This window comes from Typopeltis vanoorti, chromosome 14 (assembly GCF_054136105.1).
Source record: "Typopeltis vanoorti isolate ZY-2024b chromosome 14, IOZ_Tvanoo_1.0, whole genome shotgun sequence".
NCBI classification, from domain to species: domain Eukaryota; kingdom Metazoa; phylum Arthropoda; class Arachnida; order Uropygi; family Thelyphonidae; genus Typopeltis; species Typopeltis vanoorti.
Genome location: NC_143562.1, coordinates 65,639,165 through 65,663,016, shown reverse-complemented (window position 1 = coordinate 65,663,016; position 23,852 = coordinate 65,639,165). Strand labels below are relative to the sequence as shown.

At 36.4% G+C, this 23,852-nt stretch overlaps 1 protein-coding gene across 1 annotated transcript in view; it reads right to left on the bottom strand.

Annotated features, from left to right (window-relative positions):
- Positions 1-23,852, bottom strand: part of Nmdmc (NAD-dependent methylenetetrahydrofolate dehydrogenase) — a 140,493-nt gene that overhangs the window by 9,924 nt on the left and 106,717 nt on the right. Inside the window, exon 5 of the mRNA XM_090403339.1 lies at positions 19,001-19,219. Within this exon, the coding sequence (XP_090259465.1) occupies positions 19,001-19,219 (219 nt within the window). The remainder of the gene's footprint in view (positions 1-19,000; positions 19,220-23,852) is intronic.

The window sequence follows — 23,852 nt, the reverse complement described above, 5'->3', positions numbered from 1 at the left end:
CCCCAGAATAGGCAAATCAGCCCCGTGCACGCACACACACACACACACACGGATTACAGTCAAGAATACTTAAAACGGTTCCTCCAGCCATAAGTCTGATTCATCAGCTATGCCAGTCCCCAGCCCAGATAATAATAGGGAGGACTGAGATGGTGCCGTACCTTCCCGTAAAAGGGGCTCATGGCAATTGATCATACAAAATAAAATCATATCCTGTACACCCTTTGAGGGTACATGTTAGGAATCTGATGATGATTTAATCATGGCCCTCTCAACTCTATCATACCATGACAAGATTCCTTATCTTTACCCTCTTGCCATTCTCTTTTGTTACTCTCAGTAACTCTTTCACATCTTCCATTATATTACACTTGGCACCTTTAAAATCATTTGCACCTGCCAAAATGATCAACTCTTTCATTTTGCCTTTCTGCATCTTAATAGCCTCACTAACATCAATCTTTAAACTTGCCTTGTCAAGCATTCTTTTCTCTTTCCTTGCACATTTCTATCTCTTCTCAAGCTTATGTTTTGTCCTATATAGGAATCCATATACAGTCATCCCTCGACTTACGTCTGGGTTCCGTTCCATCTGGCAGGACGTAAGTCAAATCAGATGTAAGTCAATACATTAAATCAACAGTTATAGGGGTTAGGGACTTAACCGTAATAAGTATGCTGTCATTTTAATTTTTAAACTTTATTATAAAACTGTACTGTGTGTTACTGCCACTATTCAATGTGCTTTGTTTATTCCTCTTCTTCTTTTCATCATAAATTTGTTCATAGCAAGCAAACGTGTCACGTACTTTCGTTTCTACTAATTCATTAATCACCGTGTGATGATACAGCGTAAGTTCCCTTTACGGGAATGTACGGCACCATCTAAGCCCCCCCCCCCCAAATTTTTTATCCGGGCTCCGGAACCAGCATAGCTGATGAATCAGGCCTATTGCTGGGTCAGTATTCCTGACTTTAATCTGTGTGTGTCCACGGCCGGATTGCCTGCTTGCAGGATGAAAAACTCCAGATAAACTGTGGTAAAAACCCCTGCTGTCCATGCCCAAGACCGGCTAACTTGGCTATGGCTGAGGAAGATCCTTAAGTTCCTCATGTCGTCGACAGGAATCGAACCTAGGACACTCCTTCACCAGGCATATGGTTGCGAAGCACAAAGCCACTAGGCTAACCGCACGGACATTTCTACTAATAAGTAGTATTCAACATTGGGGTCCATGTCTTCAGCAATTTTCAGAACATCTCTAACTGCAAAGAACATTTCTGCAAGACCCTTCACTGTAAATTTTTAACTACCTCTTCCTGTTTCTCTTTTCCCTCTTCCTTTTCTCATTTTTCCTCTTCTGCAACTTTTATCATTTGTTCCTCCAGTTCGACCAATTCTTCACTGGTCAACTCCTCAAGGGAACTTTCTATGAGTTGAATTATGTCATCATCATTCACTTCGAGATTCAGATTGTTTTCTAGACCCACTATTATAAACTTCCAAAATCATGCACAAACCTTTTTAATGTCTTTTTCCATATGCCACTCATACATTGAACACTCACTTCATCCCAAACCACAGCAATATTTTTAATAGCATGATAAATATTAAATGTTTTCCAGAACTGCATGAGAGTCTGGTCATTTCCTTCAGTGGCAGAAATGGCTTGTGAAAAGGTTGTCCATAGATAATAAGCCTTAAACACTGCAAGAACTCCCTGATCCATCGGTTGGATCAATGAAGTAGTGTTTAGAGGGAGAAACATGACCTTGAACTTGGTGATGATCATCGCTATAAGACTTAGAAGACGGATGACCTGGAGCGTTATCTAGAATTAATAAAATTTTAAATTCTAAACTTTCTTTCACACAATAGCTTTTTATTTCACTTGCATAACAGTTGATTAAGGCATCCTCAACCAACGTTTGAGTCATTCACGACTTCTTATTGCTCCGATAATGAACTGGGAGTATGCTTCCTAATGTTTTTGAAGATTCATGGATTCTCACTGTCTCATATCACAAATGGTTTCGGTTTATATCCACCCATATTACCCGTAATAGAATCTTAATACGGGCATTAAGAGCTTTGAAACTAGCTATAGATTTCAGCTTTTTGTGGATGAATGTCCGCTCGGGCCTTTTTTTCCGAAACAAGGACATCTCATCCATATTAATATTTGCTGTGGCAAATAATTTTTCTCCGTAATAATTTTATCCAATTTTTCCAAAAACTCCTTGGCAGCCTTCTTAGCACTTGCAGATTCCCATACATTTTCACATTATTTAGCGCAAAACTCTGCTTGAATCTCATAAACCAACTGGAAGAAGAGTTGAATTTGTAGTCATAATCAGGATCTGCTTCAACATGTTGAAGAAATTTCGTGCCTTAGCAGTTATAGTCACAGTGATAAAAGGGTATGTGCTTTTGGTTCAGGTCCTCTATATGTAGCCGAAAATGTTATTTATTCCCTTATGGGATCACGGATGTATCTTCAAAAGGACGTAAGTCGAGGGATGACTGTGTGTGCGTGTGTATATATATATACAGGGTGTTTGGGATAAATTTGACATATTTATAATTAATTATATTTTTCCATAAGTTACATGTATTAACACACACTTCTCTTCATTTAAAAGTTTGGACCCTTCTTCATTCATATACAAGATGTCAGAAAGGATGGATAGCTGGAACCCACCTGAATCATGGAAGAGAATAACTTGTATCATGATGATTCGTGCCCGCCATCAAAATAAGGATATTACGACTGCTGCCCAATGCTCCCTGAATACAGTAAAAACAATCAGGCATGAACTAGAGACTTGCAATGGTGACTACGAGGATGTAGCAAGAAGAAAGATCCCTAGCAGACGATCTGATTGCGTTCGTACAGCAGAATTCCTCGCAAATCTGCAGGAACAGGTGTTGAAGAACCCTGGCATTGGAATTCGGGCTTTGTTCGTAGAGTTGCTAACTGTAGTCAAGCCCTGGATAACAAGGGTAGCCAATGGTAGGCCGTATGTATGGCAGCAGGATTCAGCCCCTTGCCACACCTCTGGGAAAAGTCAAAAATGGTTGTCTGAAAATTTCTACGACTTCACCAGTCCAAATGTTTGGCCTCCAAACTCCCCAGACCTTAACCCCATGGATTATTTTGTATGGGGCGCAGTTGAAAAAGACACCAATCGCACTTCCAGTAATACAAAAGCCCAGTTAATGGATAAAATTAAAACAGTTTTTGCGGCCCTTCCCAGGGAGACTGTAGCATCAGCTTGTTCGAGGTTCCGAAGCAGAATTGAAGCTGTGATCGATGCTAATGGTGGTTATTTTGAGTAAATCTTGTTGATAGTATTGTAATTAACTCTGCCTGTAATGTTTTTTTGTCAATTCATTAAATTTAATAGATACAAAGAAGATTTTCTTTTTCCTTACGAAACTGTCAAATTTATCCCGAACACCCTGTATATATATATATATATATATATATATAAACACATATGCTATCTCTCTCTCTAACAACAAACTCTTCATTCTCCACATCATCCATGCTATCATTCTTATACTGATTTTCAACTCTCCATCATTTAGTTTTGCACCTATATTCTACTGCTTCAGTCTCACTTTTTTTTCAACATGAAATAAACACAATCTAGGAATGCTTTGGCACTTTAAGAGCATGTACAAAATATGAATGTAAGAAAAAAAATACATATGAAGGCAAAATAATGGAAGTAAAACAGAAAGCTCGTTCAGCAGCCACGTAAAAACAGTACAAATATGAGGAGGCTAGTATGCAAGATAATTAAAGAGTGCAGAGCTGATTTTAGGCACAGGTAAGCAAGAGTGCTAACTGATGCTACAAAGTTTTTGACAATTTGCTACTCTACATACTCAAAAAGTTGCAAAAGAGTGCATGGCACAGTATTATTAAGACTGCCATGCACAGCACTATTAAGACAGAAACTATCTCTGTATAATAGCATTACAACCTCTTATTGCAATCCTTTATCTATACCAATTGGGCCTCCATAGGACAGTTGCATAGATAAACCCTTTGGTTGGAAAGACCCAAGTTCAAATCCTGTATGATGTGAGGAACCTTTATCAGGTATTTTCAATCGAATCATGAGTTAGTCAGTCTCATATGGAGGTAAAGCGTTTTTTTCTCTCCCAGAAATTCTGTTTTTTGTCCCCTTAAAACAGGCAAACCAGCTGGAAGAATGCATGCAACATACAGACATACAACACTTCAGGAATAAGTAACCAACCTATTCCATCAGATCTGGTTTCGAATACCTGCAAGGTGAAATGTGGGTGTATGCAAAAGCATAAATCAGGAAGGAAAGGAGATGGAATCACTGGCATTCACTCATTGCCTAAAAGTTACATGTGGACATCATCCAATTTTATCTCACTCCTAGGATGCTGATCTTGCTTGAACATAATCTCAAAATAGAATAGAACAGAATAGTTGGTGAGAAATCAAATGGCATTTACACATTCCTGAAAAAGCCAATCACAGAGGTATATATGTGATTGGTTTTTTTTTCTCTTTCTGTTACTACACATATAGTATAATCCAGTAACAGGATAAGAAGTGAGCAACTCCATTCTGTATTATCTGTTTTAGAAAACTTTTTTTTTTACAACTCTAATGGCATCTCAGATCAATCTGGATGTACAGGACACTATGATGATAATAATTTAAATTTTTAATGTAGTACTAACTTCCTATTGACAGTTCCCCCCCCCCCCCTAAATTAGTCTGTTATTTGCCAGATTTTTATATTTTGGTCTTCTAACCATCAGTCTACTTGGTTTTCTTCTGAGTGATTTTTCCTGGTATCAACCATCTTTGCTAACCTTTTCTTTCTCATTCTCTGACAATACCACCTGACATTAGCACTGCTCACACATTCCTGAATGTTAACAATGTCAAGTTCCTTCCTATTCTGCCATTATTCGCTCTCCTAATTCTTCTCAGAAGTGTCATATCTGTGGTCTCCAGTCTCATCCAGCTCAGAGATCCATACAATTAAAACTGGTTTGGGCACCATTTTGTACACAGTTACATGTTTTGACTAATTTCTCCTTTATTATAAATTAAAGATATCAAGAAATTATATACTTGGTTTAATCCTTTATCCAAGTGTAAGCAAATAAGTTTGCACCTGAACTATTTTCAGGACTTGTATAATAGAAGCTTATGACTTCATATATCCTTATGCACATGTATAATGCTATGCATTATAGGATGGGTCACTACCCAGACCAGTTTCGACCTTTATTGAGGTCTCATTGGTGGGAGCCAGACCCAGAGGTGATACCAAGGATGAAGTAATGCAGAGGTCATATTTTCATATATGAATTGCCAAAAGGTGTCACACCTTATTAAAATACTCTGGATTAGAGATAGTTGTTAGAAGTTTTTCCACTTGGTTTAATCCTTTATCCAAATGTAAGCAAACGAATTTTCACCTGAACTATTTTCAGGACTGGGGTATAAGCTCCTATATATGAGTTGCAGTTTTTACATATTTTGAATTTGAGTGCAATTTACAAAATATGTAAATTGCATATTTACAGATTAACCACACTACCGGCCAAGACGTCTATAGATGTCAAGGTTATCATGGATGCGAAGTGCATATTAAAGTTGTAATACCATTGATATTACATTGAAATATATGATAGATAAGAAGAGTATGAGGATGTGTATTTGATCCATAATGGCCGGTAAAGTGGTTAAATAAATATGCTAGGACACTTAACAAAATAACAGCCATCATCATCATCAATTTCTTGATATGTACCCTCAGGAGATGTTCAAGTTACCATGACAGCACTACTTGATTAAGTTTACATTACTATTAATCTCACAAATTTTCTTCCAAATCAGTCTATTATTTGTGAACACTCCAATATTGTCAAATCTAACATTTTGTGCTTCAAAGGCACTTCTGACTGAATCAATCTACCTAGATCTTGGTCTTCCTCTGGGTCTCTTTCTTGCCATCTCGGCATCAAACTCTGTTTTGCAAACCATTCCTTAACCATTCTATTTATGTGGCCATACCACCTGAGACTAGCTCTGCTTCTTGAATGCTAATAATGCAAGTTTCTTTCTAATATCTTCATTTTTAGCATGATTCTACCATTGATTCACTCTCCTAATTTTTCTCAGAACCCTCACATCTATGGTCTCTAGTTTTTGATCAAGTGCTTTATTTCTAACCCACTCTCAGATCCATAACTTTCAGTTTGAACACTGTCTTGTATACTGCTAGCTTGGTATTCTGGCTAATTTCTCTCTTATTCCATATAAATTTATTCAGCTCGTTACCCACCATACCAGCTTTGCTTATTCTGTTTGACTATTTCCAGATTTAACTTGCCATTTCACTAAAAACTGTACCTAAATAGCTGAAATAATTTACAGGCTCTCCATTGAGAATGCAGCTGAAGTTTTCTTGTTCCTGCCAATTTTCATAGTTTTGGTCTTTTTATTGCTGATTTTCATGAACGTTTGTTACAGCTGTTATTCAACTTAGAGAATCATTGAGACTTGCACTAGATGTGCCTAGGAGTACAACACATCTGCATAAAGCAAAGAACTAAGTCTGGCATCTCCATTTCTGACATCAGGCCTTATGCCACTTTCTTTCATAATGTGATCCATATAGATGATATATAAGAGTGGAGATAATTTGATCCTTGTCTTTTCCTGATTTTACATCAAACCATCTTCCTGTATTTCCTTCAATTCTAACTGCCGACTGACATATATAGACTATATATTGCTCTGTATAATGCTTCATTCACTCCCTATAATTGTAGTGTTTTCAAAAGCTTTTCTCTGAGTACCTTGTTATATGCCTTTCCCAGATCTACAGATTCTTGTCATATTCCATGTTTTCTCAACTATTTGTTATAAAGTAAAAATCTGATCTTGATAGCCTTTATTTGGTCTGAACCCAGCTTGTTCTTCTCCAAGTTTCTCTTTCACAGTCTTTCTCAACCTCTTTTCAAGAATGCTTATGTAAATCTTAACCGGAACACTTAGCAGAGAAATTCTTCTGTAATTCTCATATTCAGCTTTATTCTCCTTTTTTTTTATAGATGGGTACTATGAGAGCTCTACTTCAATTATTGAATTCAACCTTCTGAATTATGTATTTACAACTACAAAACTTGTATACCTCCATACTTAAGCACATCTGGTTGAATATCATCTATTTCAGTTGCCTTTCTACATTTCTAAGTTTTAATGTACCTCAAGTATTAATATGTACTCCTCTTTGCATTCTTCTTGAAAATTTTTTAGTATGGTTATGTCACTGCTTGGTTCGTTTAACAGTCTTTCAAAGTAATTACTCCAGACATCTAGAATATCTTTATATTCAGTTTTTATGTCACCTTTATCATCTTTGATTCCTTTTACAGTACTCATTCCCCCATTTCTAAGCTTCTTTGATAGCCTCTGGGACATTTTGTTATCTTCCTGATATTTATTTTCCATACTCTTATCAAATTCTTCCCATGACTTTTGTTTAGCTACTTTTACACATAGCTTACACACATTTCTGTAACAATAAAGACTACATCATATTGGCTACCAGTTCAGGGCTATATACAACTGCTGCAATTACGATGCCAAGAAAACCTGATTCGTGAATATAACAAAATTTGCCAGAATCCACTGCGTGTGTGGTGGCATATGCATGTGTTCTTAGCTAGCTTACATTTATCTCTATATTCTTTTAGGACATCTGCCAAATTATTTGCTAGGAACTTTTAGTATCCTCTCTTTTCCAGGACTGCTTCTTTAATTTCTTGTGTCCATCATGATGTTCTTTTTTTCTATCCTTGCTGAGAATTTCATCATGTACCTCCCTAGCTGAATCAATCAATGTCTTCAAGTGTTTGTCACTGATACTCCAAGGCTTGGTTCTTGTTTTCAATCTGTTTCATTTTTTCTTCAATACTATTTGTATAGCCGAGTCTACAGTTTACCTATAAAAACTGCTCAACTTTAATTCTTTTTTATATACTGTTCTTTTCAATGTGATATCTATTTTTATCCTGCTTAGTACTTAAGTAATGGTCACTTCCGATTTCAAATCTTCTGTACACTCTTGTATCCTGAAACATGATGATATCACTAGCAACAATGATGTAGCTTTTCTTATTTCTTGTCTCTTCTCCCCATATAAACCTGTGCACAACTAACACTATGTTTCAACTTTATGTTGAAACATGGTGTGAGTTGTTAGCTTTGCCCTTTTCTCCTAAATTTTCTTAAAATATTCTTATATGCCTAGTGGGATTCATTTTCTGCTCTGCTGTTCATACCCCTTTTTCATTTTCTTTGTCAGCTGGCTATTCTAATGACTCTAATTCCCCATCTTCTTCTTCCTTAGAAGAAGATGGGGAATTAGAGTTAGAATTTCTTATGGGACCATAGGCACATATAAGTCTGATTGTCCATTTCCCCATTTTGAAGTTTGCCCACATAACTACTTGAAACTGCCTTCCAATCAAAAAGTTTATCTTCACGTCTGGTGTTGAAAGCTATCACTACTTACTCCTTCCTTTCCTTGATCATTATTGCCTGAAAATAACATCCTATACTTAGGATTTAGTATTATCTCAGCTGTTTTTGTCTTCTATGTCTCACTAATGCCAATTGTCTACGTGGTACTTTTTCAATTCTTCTGCAAGTTTGATTTCTTTTCCATCAATACTCCTTATACTGATGGTTTCTATTTTCAGTTCTTCTGATGTTGGGTTTATTCTTTTTTTTTTTTTTTTCCTAGATGTTGAGTTGGAGCTTGTTACAGTAGCTGACTTTTTACTGTTTGCCCAGGTTCCCTGACAAACAGCAAGGCCGTGTTTAACTGGGCAAGGCCCCAGTTGACATGAATCTCATTGTATTGTACCATCATATGCATTTGTGGATTAAGCTAAAAGAGAGTACAGTTTGGTCAGCTAAGTCCTAAACTCCCAGCCCAGCATTGTTCATTCAGTACCCAGTAGATACCTACTAACAGGGTGCACCACATGAAGGTGAGGATTCGATATTAGGTCAGAAGCCCCAGTTAGTTCTCTGCATTTCTGCTAGGCGATGTGGCAAATGTGCTTAATAATTACATGATATGTCTGGAATAAGATTTTAAAAATGGAATTTCTGTAATTAGTTTTGTGGGAATAAGAGCTACAGAATTGTTTCTCCAATGCTTTTGGCACTGAATAATTGTTCGTTATGTGAACATTATGTAAACTTATGTTTTTAGACTACTCATTTCTCTTACTACTTAGTGTCATTTAATGTGCTACAACTTTGAGACAAACATCTGATTGTTCATTTGCATAGTTGTTTTCACTATGTAATTTTATTTTGTACTTCATTTTGTTTTGTATTTCACTATGTACTTGTAATTTTATGGTTAAGCAAAACTTTATTTTTTTAAAAAAAATTTAAATTTGAAATTTCCAGTTATCTTCCATAAGCCATCTTCCAGTATTGAAAATTACCAGGTATGCACATAGCTTTAGTAATGCTTTGTCAATATAATACTATTATTGTATAGGTATCTCCACAGAGTCTGAAGACTCTTTGCAGGAAGATCCAAACTATCCACACAATCTATCATACCTCTCCTTGAACCCATTGACAGACAAAGTGCTCACAGCTGGCTCTGGCAACCCGAATGGGTTGCCAGAGCCAGTTGTGAGCCAGTTGTTCCATTCATTAACCACTTTCCAAGCAAAAATCAAGTACTCATATCCCTGCTAACCACATTTTTACTCAATTTAAGGGATGACTTTTTGATCTGCTACCACTAGTACTAGCCCCCATAATAATCAAGCGACCTCCAATCATTGTATTAATTTGCTGATGCATGTCTTCCAGATCTTCTTTGGAAAACCCTAGCCTATAGTGGCAACCAACCATATATTTTGTCTTATTGACTTGATCTCATGCCAGAGTGCTTCAAATGAACATCACTCTCCCACTTATCTCCTATTCTTTTTGGCTGCAATCATCTGCTATCACCAGCAGTACCCTCTCCAAGTGCTAAAACATTTCTCCTGCATCAATCCTATAAAAACCCTTTAAGTAATTTAAATATCTCTATCATATCCCCTCTTTTTTGCCTATCAATCAACTTCTACAATCTACACACCCTCAATCTATTCTCACAGGGAAATTCCACAAAACACTGATCATCTTGGTCACTCTCCTCTGAATCCTCTGTACCACTTCCTCATCCCCAAGAAACCCAGGAGATCAACCTGAGCATTTTAATCCAGATGTGGACTTATCAAATATAAAGAAGAATAACAACTTCCTTATCTCTACTTCTTAGTGTGTTCTTCAGTAGCCAAGTACTGTTATGAGCTAACATGCAGTCTAAACTTCAACTCCCTGTCTACTACCACCCCTAAATCCCTAGTTTCATCTATTTCCTGGAGTACAGTTCCATCAATGTGAAATATAGCTTGTAATCGATTTATTCCAAAATGCATAACTTTACATTTCTCCACATTAAACTGACAACCATTATCTTATGCCCATACTGATAGCTTATTTAAATCATCCTGCAAGCTCTGTATGTAATTTAGTAAATTACATTATCTTGATTAACTATTACTCTACCTAATTTTGCATCATCAGCAAACAACTGAATATTTCCTACATAAAGGATATGTACAAATCAAACAGTGATCCTGGCACTGAACCTTGTGGCACACCACTATTCACCTGCATTTTCCTGGATTCTGCTCCTCATTTTCCACTTTTTGATATTTATCCAGCAGCCGCCTCTTATCCAGAAAACCAGTGTTATATTTATCCCTATTTATTCCAATTTGTGTAACAGTGCTCCATGTGGCTTCTGTCAAATACAGCAGAATCTTCATGTAACTATTTCCTTTATCCAAATCAGTTGTTGCTCTATTATAAAAATTTAGTAAATGACTAATGCATGTCCAACCTCTTCACAAAGCCATGTTGCCTCTCATACAGTATCATATTCTAATCCACCCATTCTGGAATTCTCTTTATGACCAATTTTTCCAGCACGTTTTAACCACCACAAAATGATATGATCTATACTTTTGCTACTGCAGTCTTAGAACCTCCCTTATGCCAAGGAATTATTTGGACTTCTTTCTAATCCCTTAGAACTCTACCAGAGCTGAGACACATTAAAGAGCCTAATAAAGAGGCATTGCCAGTTCCCCCTGCACATTCTGATATCCCATCTAATCCCACAGCTGTATTTACATTGAGGTTCTGAATAGCCTAAAAACCTACAATTTTTTCACCTCTGTTCACACATTAATCTCTGTCATATATGTCACAGCATTAACCTCACTTGGATGATAGAGCCTCTATAGCTCAGTCAGTATAGATGACGCCCTTTGGTCAGAGAGACCGAAAGGCTTCATCACATATATCCCTTCACATAGTTTCACAATTAGTTCTTTTGCCTTCTCGACAAAATATTCCTCATATTTTGCAATCTCCCAAGTCAAGACTGCATGGTCACTCTTCCCCCATCAGAAACAATGTGGACACCTTGGTTATGGATAGATCTTCTGATCTTATGACCAGGTCCAATACTCTTGCTACCCGAGTCCCATCACATTGCCTCAAGTAGTTATCTCTCCATAGATGTATAAATTCCATTTCCTTCCTGCTATGTGATCTTTCTTCTTTCCAATCTATATCTCGATAGTTGAAGTCCCCCATAATAATCAAGCAACCTCCAATCATTGTATTCATTTGCTGATGCATGTCTTCGAGATCTTCTTTGGAAAACCCTAGCCTATAGTGGCAACCAATATATTTTGTCTTATTGACCTTGATCTCATGCCAGAGTGCTTCAAATGAGCATCACTCTCCCATTTATCTCCTATTCTTTTTGGCTGCATCTGCTATCACCAGCAGTATCCTCCCCTATCTTCTCTATCTTTCCTGAAAATACTAAGACCTTCACATTCTATTCCTATAACTACATCTGCTGTTAGCCAAGTCTTGCTAATACCTATAATATTGGGTGAGGTTGCACTAATTATTATTATTATTATTATTAAACAAGACCTCATGGAGTCAAAGACTCATCTAGGAGGTCCTTTTATCTCACACACATCTCATCATACCGCGTCTTAAACACATTCAAACTCCTTGCAGACACCACACTCTCAGGCAAGGCATTCCAATCACTCACAACTCTGCACGAAAAAAACCTGCCTTTCACTCCCCTACTCACACCCTCTCTATACAGTTTCCAGGGATGACCTCTGGTTCTTCCCTGATCTCCCACTATTCTCTGTAGAACTTCTCCACCATTGATCCTATAACAACCCCTTACCAACTTGTAGGTCTCTATCATATCTCCCCTCTTCCTTCTCTCCACTAGACTCTGCAAATTACATCTTTTCAATCTTTCCTCATACTCGACATTCCAGAGGTCAGAAACTACCTTAGTCAGTCGCCTTTGGACCCTTTCCAACATCTCTTCATCCTTCTGAAAACCAGGTGATCAAATCTGGGCACAATAGTCCATGTGTGGCCTAATCAAAGCCTTATACAATGGAACAAGAATCTCCCTACTTCTACACGTCAGTGTCCTCCGCATCATTCCCAGAAGTCTTTGTGTTGTCTTCACAATTTTGGCGATGTGTCCCCTAAATTTTAGATCCTTATCCACTATCACCCCAAGATCTCTTATTTCCTCTACTTCCAACAACATATTCTCACCAAGCATAAATTCTGCATCCCATCTTTGTTTTCCAAATTTTAAAACCTTACATTTTGCAACATTGAACTCACATCCCCATTTGCTTGCCCAATTACTCAATTTATTCAAGTCTTCTTGCAAGGCCACAACATCTTCACTACTCTTTATGGTTCGTCCCAACTTTGCATCATCTGCAAACAACTGAATATCTCTATCCAAATCTTCGCCAATATCATTAATATACAAGTTAAATAGTAATGGCCCTAAAACAGATCCCTGAGGCACTCCACTAGTGACTTTCCTTTTCCTGGATATTGCACCCCCATACACAACTTGTTGATATCTATAAGATAGCCAGTCTCCAATCCAATGCACTAATCTAATATCCAACCCCATCTGCTCTAGTTTGACTGTCAACTTATCATGAGGTACTCTATCAAAAGCTTTTGCGAAATCCAAGTATATTACTGTGTATCCTTCTCCTCTGTCCAAGGAAGCAGTCACTTTATTGTAATAAATAAGTAGATTACTAAAACACGACCTCCCTTTAGCAAATCCATGCTGTCCATCAAAGATTATACCATTGTTGTCAACCCAACTCTGGATCCTAGTTCTCACAAGCTTCTCCAACAACTTAACCACAACACCTGACACACAGATAGGCCTATAGTTTGATGCTTGAGTTCGATCACCTCCTTTATGAAGTGGCACAATCTTGCCCTCCTTCCACTCTTTAGGGACTTGACCGAGTGCAAGACTCATATTAAACAAATATGTCAAGGCAGGTGTCAACTCTCTGGCACATTCCTTCAGAATACGCGGTGATATATTATCAAGTCCCACAGCCTTATTTACATCTAGTTTACTCAACTCCCCAAACACCTCTTGCTCACTTACAGTCAGTCTCTCCTCCCCATCATTAACTGCTCTTAATCTCTCCATGAAGTCACATTCACAAGATTGAAAGATCTTTATGAACTGCTCATTAAGTATCTCCACCACACATTCTGCAACAGCTGTCTTTATACCATTTCCTCCAATCAATGTCATCCTTCCATAATCATTCTTTCTTTTGCTGGCTACATATCGAAAGAACTCCCTAGGATTCTTTTTAGCTTCATTAGCTAACTGCTGTTCATACCTCTCTTTAGCTACTCTCACCAACCAAGTTACCCTCCTTGCCTGGTCTTTGTAGACCTCATGAAATTGGTTACTTCCACTTCTCTTATGCTGCCTCCACAATGCCCTTTTTCTCTGTATTGCATGCTTAATCTCTTTATTCATCCATCTCACACCTACCTTATTTAACCTTCTCGCCCATGGTATACATTTAGACATTGCATCTACTAAATATTTTTTGAAAATCCCCCAAGCTGCATTGATCTCTTTTCCAGCTAACTCCTCATTCCATGCTACCCTTGCAAGCTGTCTCCTGAGCTCTTCATAATCACCCCCCTTGTAGTTCCACATATACCTTTTTTTCACAGGGGTCCTTGCACTGCTGGCAACCACCCAAGTAATCACCTCATGGTCACTTTCACCAATTGGTGGATGATTTGACACTTCATTGATAATTACATCCTCCGATGAGATGACCAAATCCAAGACCCTTAATCCTCTTGTGACCTCTGTTACATACTGTCTGAGGTAGTTATCCCTCAAAAACTCAAGAAACTCATTTTCTTTACTTCCAGTTGCTATCTCTTCATTCCAGTCTATATTGCCATAATTAAAATCACCCATGATGATCACCCTTTTCTTATTTGTTTGGCTTATTTGACTATACATTTCACTATCACCACCATCCACATTACCAGGTCTATAACAACATCCCACCAAGTATTTGATTCTATTCACCTCTATCTCACACCATACTGCCTCAAAACCACTGGCCCCATTTCCCTCTTGCATCTCTACCTTGTATGGACATAACTCTTTCTCTATCATCAATAGCACTCCCCCTCCCTTTTTACCCCTTCTATCCTCACGAAACACATCATACCTTTCCATCTCTATTCCTGTCAGGATGTCATCCTCATCTAACCATGTCTCACTTATTCCGACAATCTCTAGGTGCACAGACGCAATTAGTGCAACCATTTCATCCGCCTTGTTTCTTATACTTCTAGCATTGGTATACAAACACAACAACTCATTTCTGGATCTACAGCTAGTTCCACTGATACCACTCACTCGATGTGATCTCTCCATGCTGGACTGGGGCCATTTCCCTTTCTGCTTCTTCATTTTAGAACCCTTTGCAATTCCATCTGTTTCCTTTTGATCCCTGATCATCCCATTACTTTCCTGCCTACACATGCTCTCACCTCCTCTTGGAGCATCCACCTTTCTCACGCTGTGTATCCCTGTCCACCCTGAGCCTCCCCGTTTCCCTGCTCCTCTTGCACACCCATTCTCTCATTTTCTATACTCATACCACTCACTTCCCCATTCATTTCCACTTCTTCAATCTCTCCTGTCTTACTCTCCTGCTCTTCCACATCACTCCCTTCTCGATCTGATTCATTCTCTCTATTCACTTCTCCACTTTCCAGCAGCAGTCTCTCCAAGCGACTCACACCATAACCACTCAAATGCAGTCCATCGCTCCCATACAGCTCACTTCGTCCCTCAAACTCATTCCACACATTAACAAACTGTACTCCCATCTCCTCACACATTTCAGCCAGAATATCATTCATAATCCTTGCTCTCCGCCTCATTTCACCACAATCATACCTAGGCAACACACTGACTACCCTTCCTGTCACACTATTCTCCTTTATCTTTCCAAGCAGTCTCCTGACATTCATTTTGACATGCTCTTTGTTCTCTCTCAAATCATTTGTACCAATTAATACAATTAACTCTTTTGCTCGTTCCCGCCTCATATTCAATGCCTCAATCACTCTACTAATTTTACCGCCTGGAAAACATACCTTGTGCATTTTATTCTCTAGCACACCTTTAATAATGGAGTCACCATACAACGCCACTCGCTCATCTTTTGTTAACTCTTTCATGCCATCATGATTTATTTTAATAGTTTTGACCCGAATTCTCTTAATTTCATTCCGCATCCATTTCATTTCTTGCTTCATCCAATCCAATTCACCTTCCGAACCTCGCGACACATTCTCTCTATCATTAAATCTTTCTAACTTTCTAACTCTCGACCCCCTCTTCTCACTTTCCCTCTCATTCATTCTTCTTTGTTTCCGTACTTTCGGTCCAACATACGTCCAACTTTCACTATCATTCTTCTCACTTTCACTCTCACATATCTTTCTTTGTTTCCATACTTTCGGACTAACATGCATCCAACTTTCGCTATCATTCTTCTCACTTTTACTGTCATTCATCTTTCTTTGGTTCAGTACTTTCGTTCCAACATGCGTCCAACTTTCGCCATCAGTCATTCTTTTTTCGCTATCATTCATTCTTTCAATTTTTTTTACTTGCGATTTCTGCATCACGCCATTTCTACTTTCATTCGTTCTCTCAATTTCGTTTCTTTCCGCCTTACTTTCGTCCCTTTTAACATCCGTTACGGTTGCCAAATCGCGCTTTTTCTTTTTTCCTGATTTTTTAACATTTTTTCGCCTGTCTTTCTCACCATCCTTCTCTTTCAAACGTGCACTCGCGACACAATCGGTACTAGCACTTTGTGTCATCAACTTCATATTCGCATTCATCAATTCCTCGTTCAGGTCATATTTCGCAGACACCCTTCTTCCATCCGCACTAAACATCCACAAATCATTTATGTAATCGAAGGACTACATATAACAGACCTCACACTTAACGAAACGACTGAAATCCAAATTAAAATCATGGAATGACAATGCCGCCGCCATTTTTTTTTTCTCTGCAGGTTACTAGGTCTAATATTAACGATTTCGTATTTAGTTTAAGCAAGAAAAAAAAAACCCACACTAATAATATCGGTAGTGTACAACGTTTACAGCTGCTCTTACTTAAACAATTACGCATATATATTTAATTATTCCTAGTAAAACTTATCTGAATCAGGAGCTCTTCAAAACACATCCGTACCGCTTGACCCACTAGCGCCCTCTCCCAATTGTCAATGTCTCTCCCAATAATCAATGCCAAAAACTCTTCCCTCTTGTTCCTGATACTTTTGACATTAGTATACAGAAACTGCTACATCCCTTTAGGCCTCCAACCACCTTTACTTCCTGGAGTGATAATCCTATTCATATTTTTGCTTGAGAGACTAAATTCTGCAACTGTTAGTCATTCTCATACTCACTCCCATCATGGGTGCCTTCATACACACTCAATTGCATCTACCCTATTTGCTTAAGTTTTCCTGAATTTGCACTCCAGTATGCTCAGTGAACAAACCTTTCTATAGACACCAAACACCAAAACCATTTAGGTGCAATCCGTCAATATTATACAAATATTACTTTTCATCAACCGCAGATAATAAGTCCACAAATCCTACATCATTCCTTCTGCATCATTGCCTTCCTCTTCAATTTTCCTCTATCATAGCTTGGCAGGAGACTTACAATCTTCACCTTCTTGCTCTTCTTTTTTGCTTCATCCAATAACTCTTTCACATCCTTCCTTATAGAAAACTTTCAACCTCTTAGATCATTAGTGCCAAACATGACAATTAGTTCTTTTGCTTTACCTTTCTACATCCACATGACATGACTAATATCAATAATTTTTGCACCACAGGAAACATGATTTTGTTATACATTTGTTAAGAACTAAAATAGTAATAGATAACAAGATTTTAGAATGGGTGAATGCATTTAATAACATAGGATGTATGATTACATATGAAAATGAAAAAGACATAAACTTAAAAATTGCAAAATATTTAAAAATAACAGGTGTAATTAACTCTATATTTAAACCAAACCTAGTACAAAAACAAACCAGACTAAATGTATACAATACATTAGCCCTACCAGTCCTATTGTATGGAAGTGAAATCTGGACAATAAAACAAAAAGACAAACAAAGATTAATAACAGTTGAAATGAAGTTTATGAGAAAAACTGCAAAGTATGCTCTATTTGATCACAAAAAAAAAAAAAACAAAGAAATTATGAAATAATTAAACCAGGAATCAGTAATAGAAAAAAATTAAAAAAATATAAACACAATGGATGGATACTTAATCGCATGGAAAGGCTTATGCGTTCGTCACACATGTTGATTGGATTTTAACGATATAGATGCGAACACAGATTGATAAGAAAATAACTATTTATTAACTTAAACGCTAATATTTCACTGGTTTTTTTTAAACTACCAGCGAAATATTAGAGTTTAAGTTAATAAATAGTTATTTTCTTATCAATCTGTGTTTGCATCTATACTGTTAAAATCCAATCAACAAATGGATGGAACACTTTGAAAGAAAAAACAGAAAGATTACCAAAACAAGCCTTAAATCACAAACCATTAGGAAAAAGAAAACCAGGACATCCTCTTAAGACTTCTAAGGCTAGAACAGACCACTCTAGGTCTAAATCCTTGATAGGCATGATGATGACGATCCACATGGCATGACTAATATCAATAATTTTTGCGCCATGGGAAACATGATTTTGTTATACATTTGTTAAGTATGCCTCTGATCATAGAGTTTCTGTACATAATTTTCGCCTTACTTTGTTTTTTTTGGTTTGTTCTCATGTTCATGATTTTTACCTTGGATCACTGATAATAATCTCTTGCTGCTTCTGCAAGTTTTCAATTTCATGCTTTGTTCATGAAGGATAACATGCAACCATGCCATTTTCTGATTTAGGTCCATTTCGTTCTCTTGTATTTCCACCGATGCACATTCAACATTAATTCTGACATTAACATTTTCCATTCTACTGCCAATATTGCCTACTGTACTAATATTTTTCTTTGTTCTTGCCACGTAATCAGCACTCATTCTCGAAACACATAATACACACTTACTCTCCTTCCATATATCCTTTAACTGTCATGATGAATACATCACACACACACACACACACACACACACACACACACACACACACACACACACACACACACACACACACACACACACACTGCACTGTCAAATTCATAAATTCAAATCACACAAAAAGGACATCTTAGCCATCATTGCTCTATCATGCATAAAACAAAACTACAATAACTTAACCTAATAATAACTAAAATATGAAAAAGTCACTTATCTTTCAGCATCTGCTAATAACAACATATAAAAAGTACTTACTATCAAAGTCAACATCTCCAACCAGTTTTGATTTTCCAGTGACAGGATCTTTAATGCGAGTTATGCCCACATCTATTATACACACTCCTTCCTTCACCATATCTGCAGTAATCAAGTGAGGAATACCAGTAGCAACCACTAAAATATCAGCTAATTTGGTGAAAAGAACAAGCTGCTCTGCTGGAGTATGGCGGTGACAAATAGTAGTTGTAGCATCACCTGTTAATAACCAAATAAAGTTAAATCCTTTACAAAAAAAAAATTGCTATATTTAAAATGTTTTAATGTGTAAAATCGTAATCATGATCTCTGCAAAACAGGTGAGAAATTCTTAGTCAGTGATGTAGTAAATCTAGAGTTATTCAACAGAGAATTCTAATGTGGTTGTATATCTGCAGTTTTTCTTTGATTTCTTTAGGTGGGGGATGAAATTCGTCACCCAATGTGAGACCACTGTTCCTTATTAAAGGCCAGAAGTGGCTTAGAAAAGTTCTATGTTTGGTCTCTAGAGCAGGGATTTCAGACCTAGTAAAAATAATAATAATGAATAATACAAAAATATATATATATAAATCCTTCACCCACCCACGGTACAAATGTACTATAGGTTTATTAGAAGCATTTCATGGGTGGGAGCTACATTAAAAAAATGTGCAAACTACTGCTTGTGACTAATATGAGTACATACAGGGTGTTCGGGATAAATTTGACAGTTTCGTAAGGAAAAACAAAATCTTCTTTGTATCTATTAAATTTAATGAATTGACAAAAAAACATTACAGGCAGAGTTAATTACAATACTATCAACAAGATTTATTCAAAATAACCACCATTAGCATCGATCACAGCTTCAATTCTGCTTCGGAACCTCGAACAAGCTGATGCTACAGTCTCCCTGGGAAGGGCCGCAAAAACTGTTTTAATTTTATCCATTAACTGGGCTTTTGTATTACTGGAAGTGCGATTGGTGTCTTTTTCAACTGCGCCCCATACAAAATAATCCATGGGGTTAAGGTCTGGGGAGTTTGGAGGCCAAACATTTGGACTGGTGAAGTCGTAGAAATTTTCAGACAACCATTTTTGACTTTTCCCAGAGGTGTGGCAAGGGGCTGAATCCTGCTGCCATACATACGGCCTACCATTGGCTACCCTTGTTATCCAGGGCTTGACTACAGTTAGCAACTCCACGAACAAAGCCCGAATTCCAATGCCAGGGTTCTTCAACACCTGTTCCTGCAGATTTGCGAGGAATTCTGCTGTACGAACGCAATCAGATCGTCTGCTAGGGATCTTTCTTCTTGCTACATCCTCGTAGTCACCATTGCAAGTCTCTAGTTCATGCCTGATTGTTTTTACTGTATTCAGGGAGCATTGGGCAGCAGTCGTAATATCCTTATTTTGATGGCGGGCACGAATCATCATGATACAAGTTATTCTCTTCCATGATTCAGGTGGGTTCCAGCTATCCATCCTTTCTGACATCTTGTATATGAATGAAGAAGGGTCCAAACTTTTAAATGAAGAGAAGTGTGTGTTAATACATGTAACTTACGGAAAAATATAATTAATTATAAATATGTCAAATTTATCCCGAACACCCTGTATATAATGATGATAATGTTGCTTGAAAGAGAACTATATTGTATGTAGTCAAGTGTTTCAAATACAAACTTTCTATAAAAAAAAGAAAAAAAGATAAGAGTGAATTAAATTCTATTTTCTTAAGAAGCAAAGAATAATAGAGGATGAGACTATGTAATGACACAAGAATAATAATAAAATAATAAAATGAAATAATTTTATTTCATTTTATTATTTTCTTATTATTCTTGTGTTGTGAATTAAAAACCATTAAATAAACTAATCATATACTCTGAACACTTATCTCAGTCATCTCAATAAACAATATTGAAACAGTATATTTTCATCATGATTCTATCCATCTGCTTAAGGTGGGCTGAGGCTATAGTGAACAATAGTTTTTCCATTCCAATCTATCTATAGCCAAGTTATTTAAATTTCTGTAAGAGTTCAGATTATGTATACTCTTAGAGTTTTCTATCCAGCAGTATCTTTCCTTCTACTCTTCCATTTTGAAGAATTTGAGGAAATCTTTTAATAGACATTCTGTATACATGTCCATCCTATTAACTGTTTTTCTTTGAGGATTTTATATAATCTCTGAACTTATGGTTCATTTTGCTCCTTTTGTAATCTTTGATATAAAGAGATAAGCTAAGTTTATTTTTATGACACATCCTTGAATCAGAATATGTCTTTTGACTGCAGCTCTTTTAAATTTAAAAAAAAAACAAAACAATTAATGAAATTATCATATATAGTTATTACTGCCTACCTTTGCTGTATTTTTGGAAAGAACATGTTGACTGTAGACAGTGATGAATAAGTGATATTAATGATAAGTAGAATAGTAAGATCTTAAAATTTTAAATATGAGATAAATAAAAGAATCTAAAGCATAAAGATGATAGGATACTTATTAAAGGATGGAATGTGTACAAAGAATAAATTCAGTGATGAATGATGTGATCTTAATAATAAATACTTAATAATATTTAATACTTAATAAATAATAAAACTCGAAAAAGTTAAATATATTAAAAGATTAAAAAAATCAAGAAATTTAAAACTGTAAAACCATTTACAGGGCCATAAGGCCATTTCAAGAAAGCCATCATCATTATCATTAAAAAAAAATTGTAGTGCACAGTGGCGTAGCTATTGGGGGGGGGGTTGCGGATGGGGCGGCACTTTGAACTTTACCCTATACATTGTTTTGACTTTTTGTAGCATTTTTGGTATGTATTAAGAGGGGCAGCAAAAGCTCTAGCTACACCACTGATAGTGCATATTATGTAGGCTATGTCAATGCTGTAAAGTCATTTTTATTGGTTGAGGGTTTTTTTGTTGTTGGGAAGCTGCCAAACCTCAATTTTGATGTAGGGGCAGTAGATATTGATAGTGTTGCAATGTGTTTTTATTTCAATGGTTCTTAATATTTTTAACTATATATATATATATATATATATTTTTTTTTTTTTTGGAAGTTAAAAATAGTTACTTTGCTATTTGTGGAACATGATAGTATTCAAGTGCACGTGCTGCTATTTCTGTGAGCAGAGCTTTTTGGGTTTGGTTAGTTTTTTTTTTTTTTTGAAAAAAAAAAATGCTTGTACAAGCATGAATGAAGTGATCTCTGATCGTACACCTGATATAGGTGACATTACAGTTTGGTTGAAAAGGAAAGGGGTAAACAACATTGCAACAGTGTTGAATTTCATGGATTGTTTTCTTTTATGTTATTTTTAGTTGATTTGATAATTTAAAGTAACTGGTATAAAACAACTTTGTAATCAAAATGTTTAAATATATGTTTTATAGCTTTATGCATATTTTGTATACATGGAAATTTCAAGATTTTATTCTAAGAAATATTTATTTTACCACAGCTCTTATTTAGCTGCCATATTTTATTAATTGTTGGGAATAAGCACGATTTGAGAAAATCTGCTTTAGACAGCTAATTTCCTGGTTTGAATCTTTGTGAACTTTTGTCTATTTATATGCGATTATAAATTTGAGAGTGTGCTTATGATTTTTTAACAGTATGGGGATGGTGGGAATCAAAATGTAAGTAGTTTCCTGATCTAGTAAGTGTTAGGTTTAAGAAGTTTATGATCCCCCCCCCCTTTCATGTTTTGTAGTGAAATGCAATCTTTCACTGATGTTATTAAGGGTTGATAGTAAATTAAAATGTTTTGTTTGTTCCAAGTACACAAGACATCATCAGCATAATGTCTGTAAAAGCATTACTCCCAACACCTTCACATGCCATATATTTTTTTATGGGCATTAAAGTGACGATGTCTGGGGGATGAACACAACATTTTAGATTCACTAACATCCCTTAATGTCAGTGATAAATTCTGTTTCACTACAGAATGTGAAGGGGGAAAAAAAAAATTCAATAAACTTCTTAAACTTACTTAACACTCACTGGATCAGGAATTAGTATTCATATGAGAATTCATTGTATATCTACCAATGTAGGAAAGTACCTAGATTTTGATTTTCACCATCATTACAGTGTTAAAAAATCATTACCACACATTCAGTTTTATAAGCACATAGATATACATGATAAATTCTCATATGAATGCTGTTCACGAAGATCTAAACCAAGAAATTCCCATCTAAAGCAGATTTTCTTAAGCTGCACGTATCCTCAACAATTAATAAAATATGCCAATTTGGCAGCTAAAATACTACTGCCAATCATTGTGATAAAATAAATATTTCTTAGAATAAAATAAAATCTTGATATTTCCATATATATGTGAGTGGATTGAAAAGTTCTCAGCCTCAACCATAGATGGCAACACTATTGGCAAGATTTTTTTTTTTCTAAATTTTTGGTAAATCTGTCATAAGCATCCATGTGAAATTGCAAGTCATTCTATCAAGTAGTTTTTTTATGCAGCTGTCTGAAGCAAAAGTGTTGTCTGTATCCCTTGAAATGGATAAAATTCAATTTTATCGTGCAGCTATAAAATTCTTTGTGAAAGAATTTAACACCACAAGAAATTCATAAAAGTTTATGGGCACTCTTCTCCTTCGTTTTTGACAATTAAGAAATGGACTGCCAAGTTTAAAAGTGGCTGTACCAGCCTTGAGGATGATCCACATGAAGGCCGTCCAAAAAGTGGAACAACGCCAGAAATCATTGAACAAGTGCACAATATGGTCTTTGATGACCGGCAAGTCAAAGTGCATCAAATTGCTGAGGCTATAGGCATTTCAAAAGAATGTGTAGGATATATCTTGCATGAAA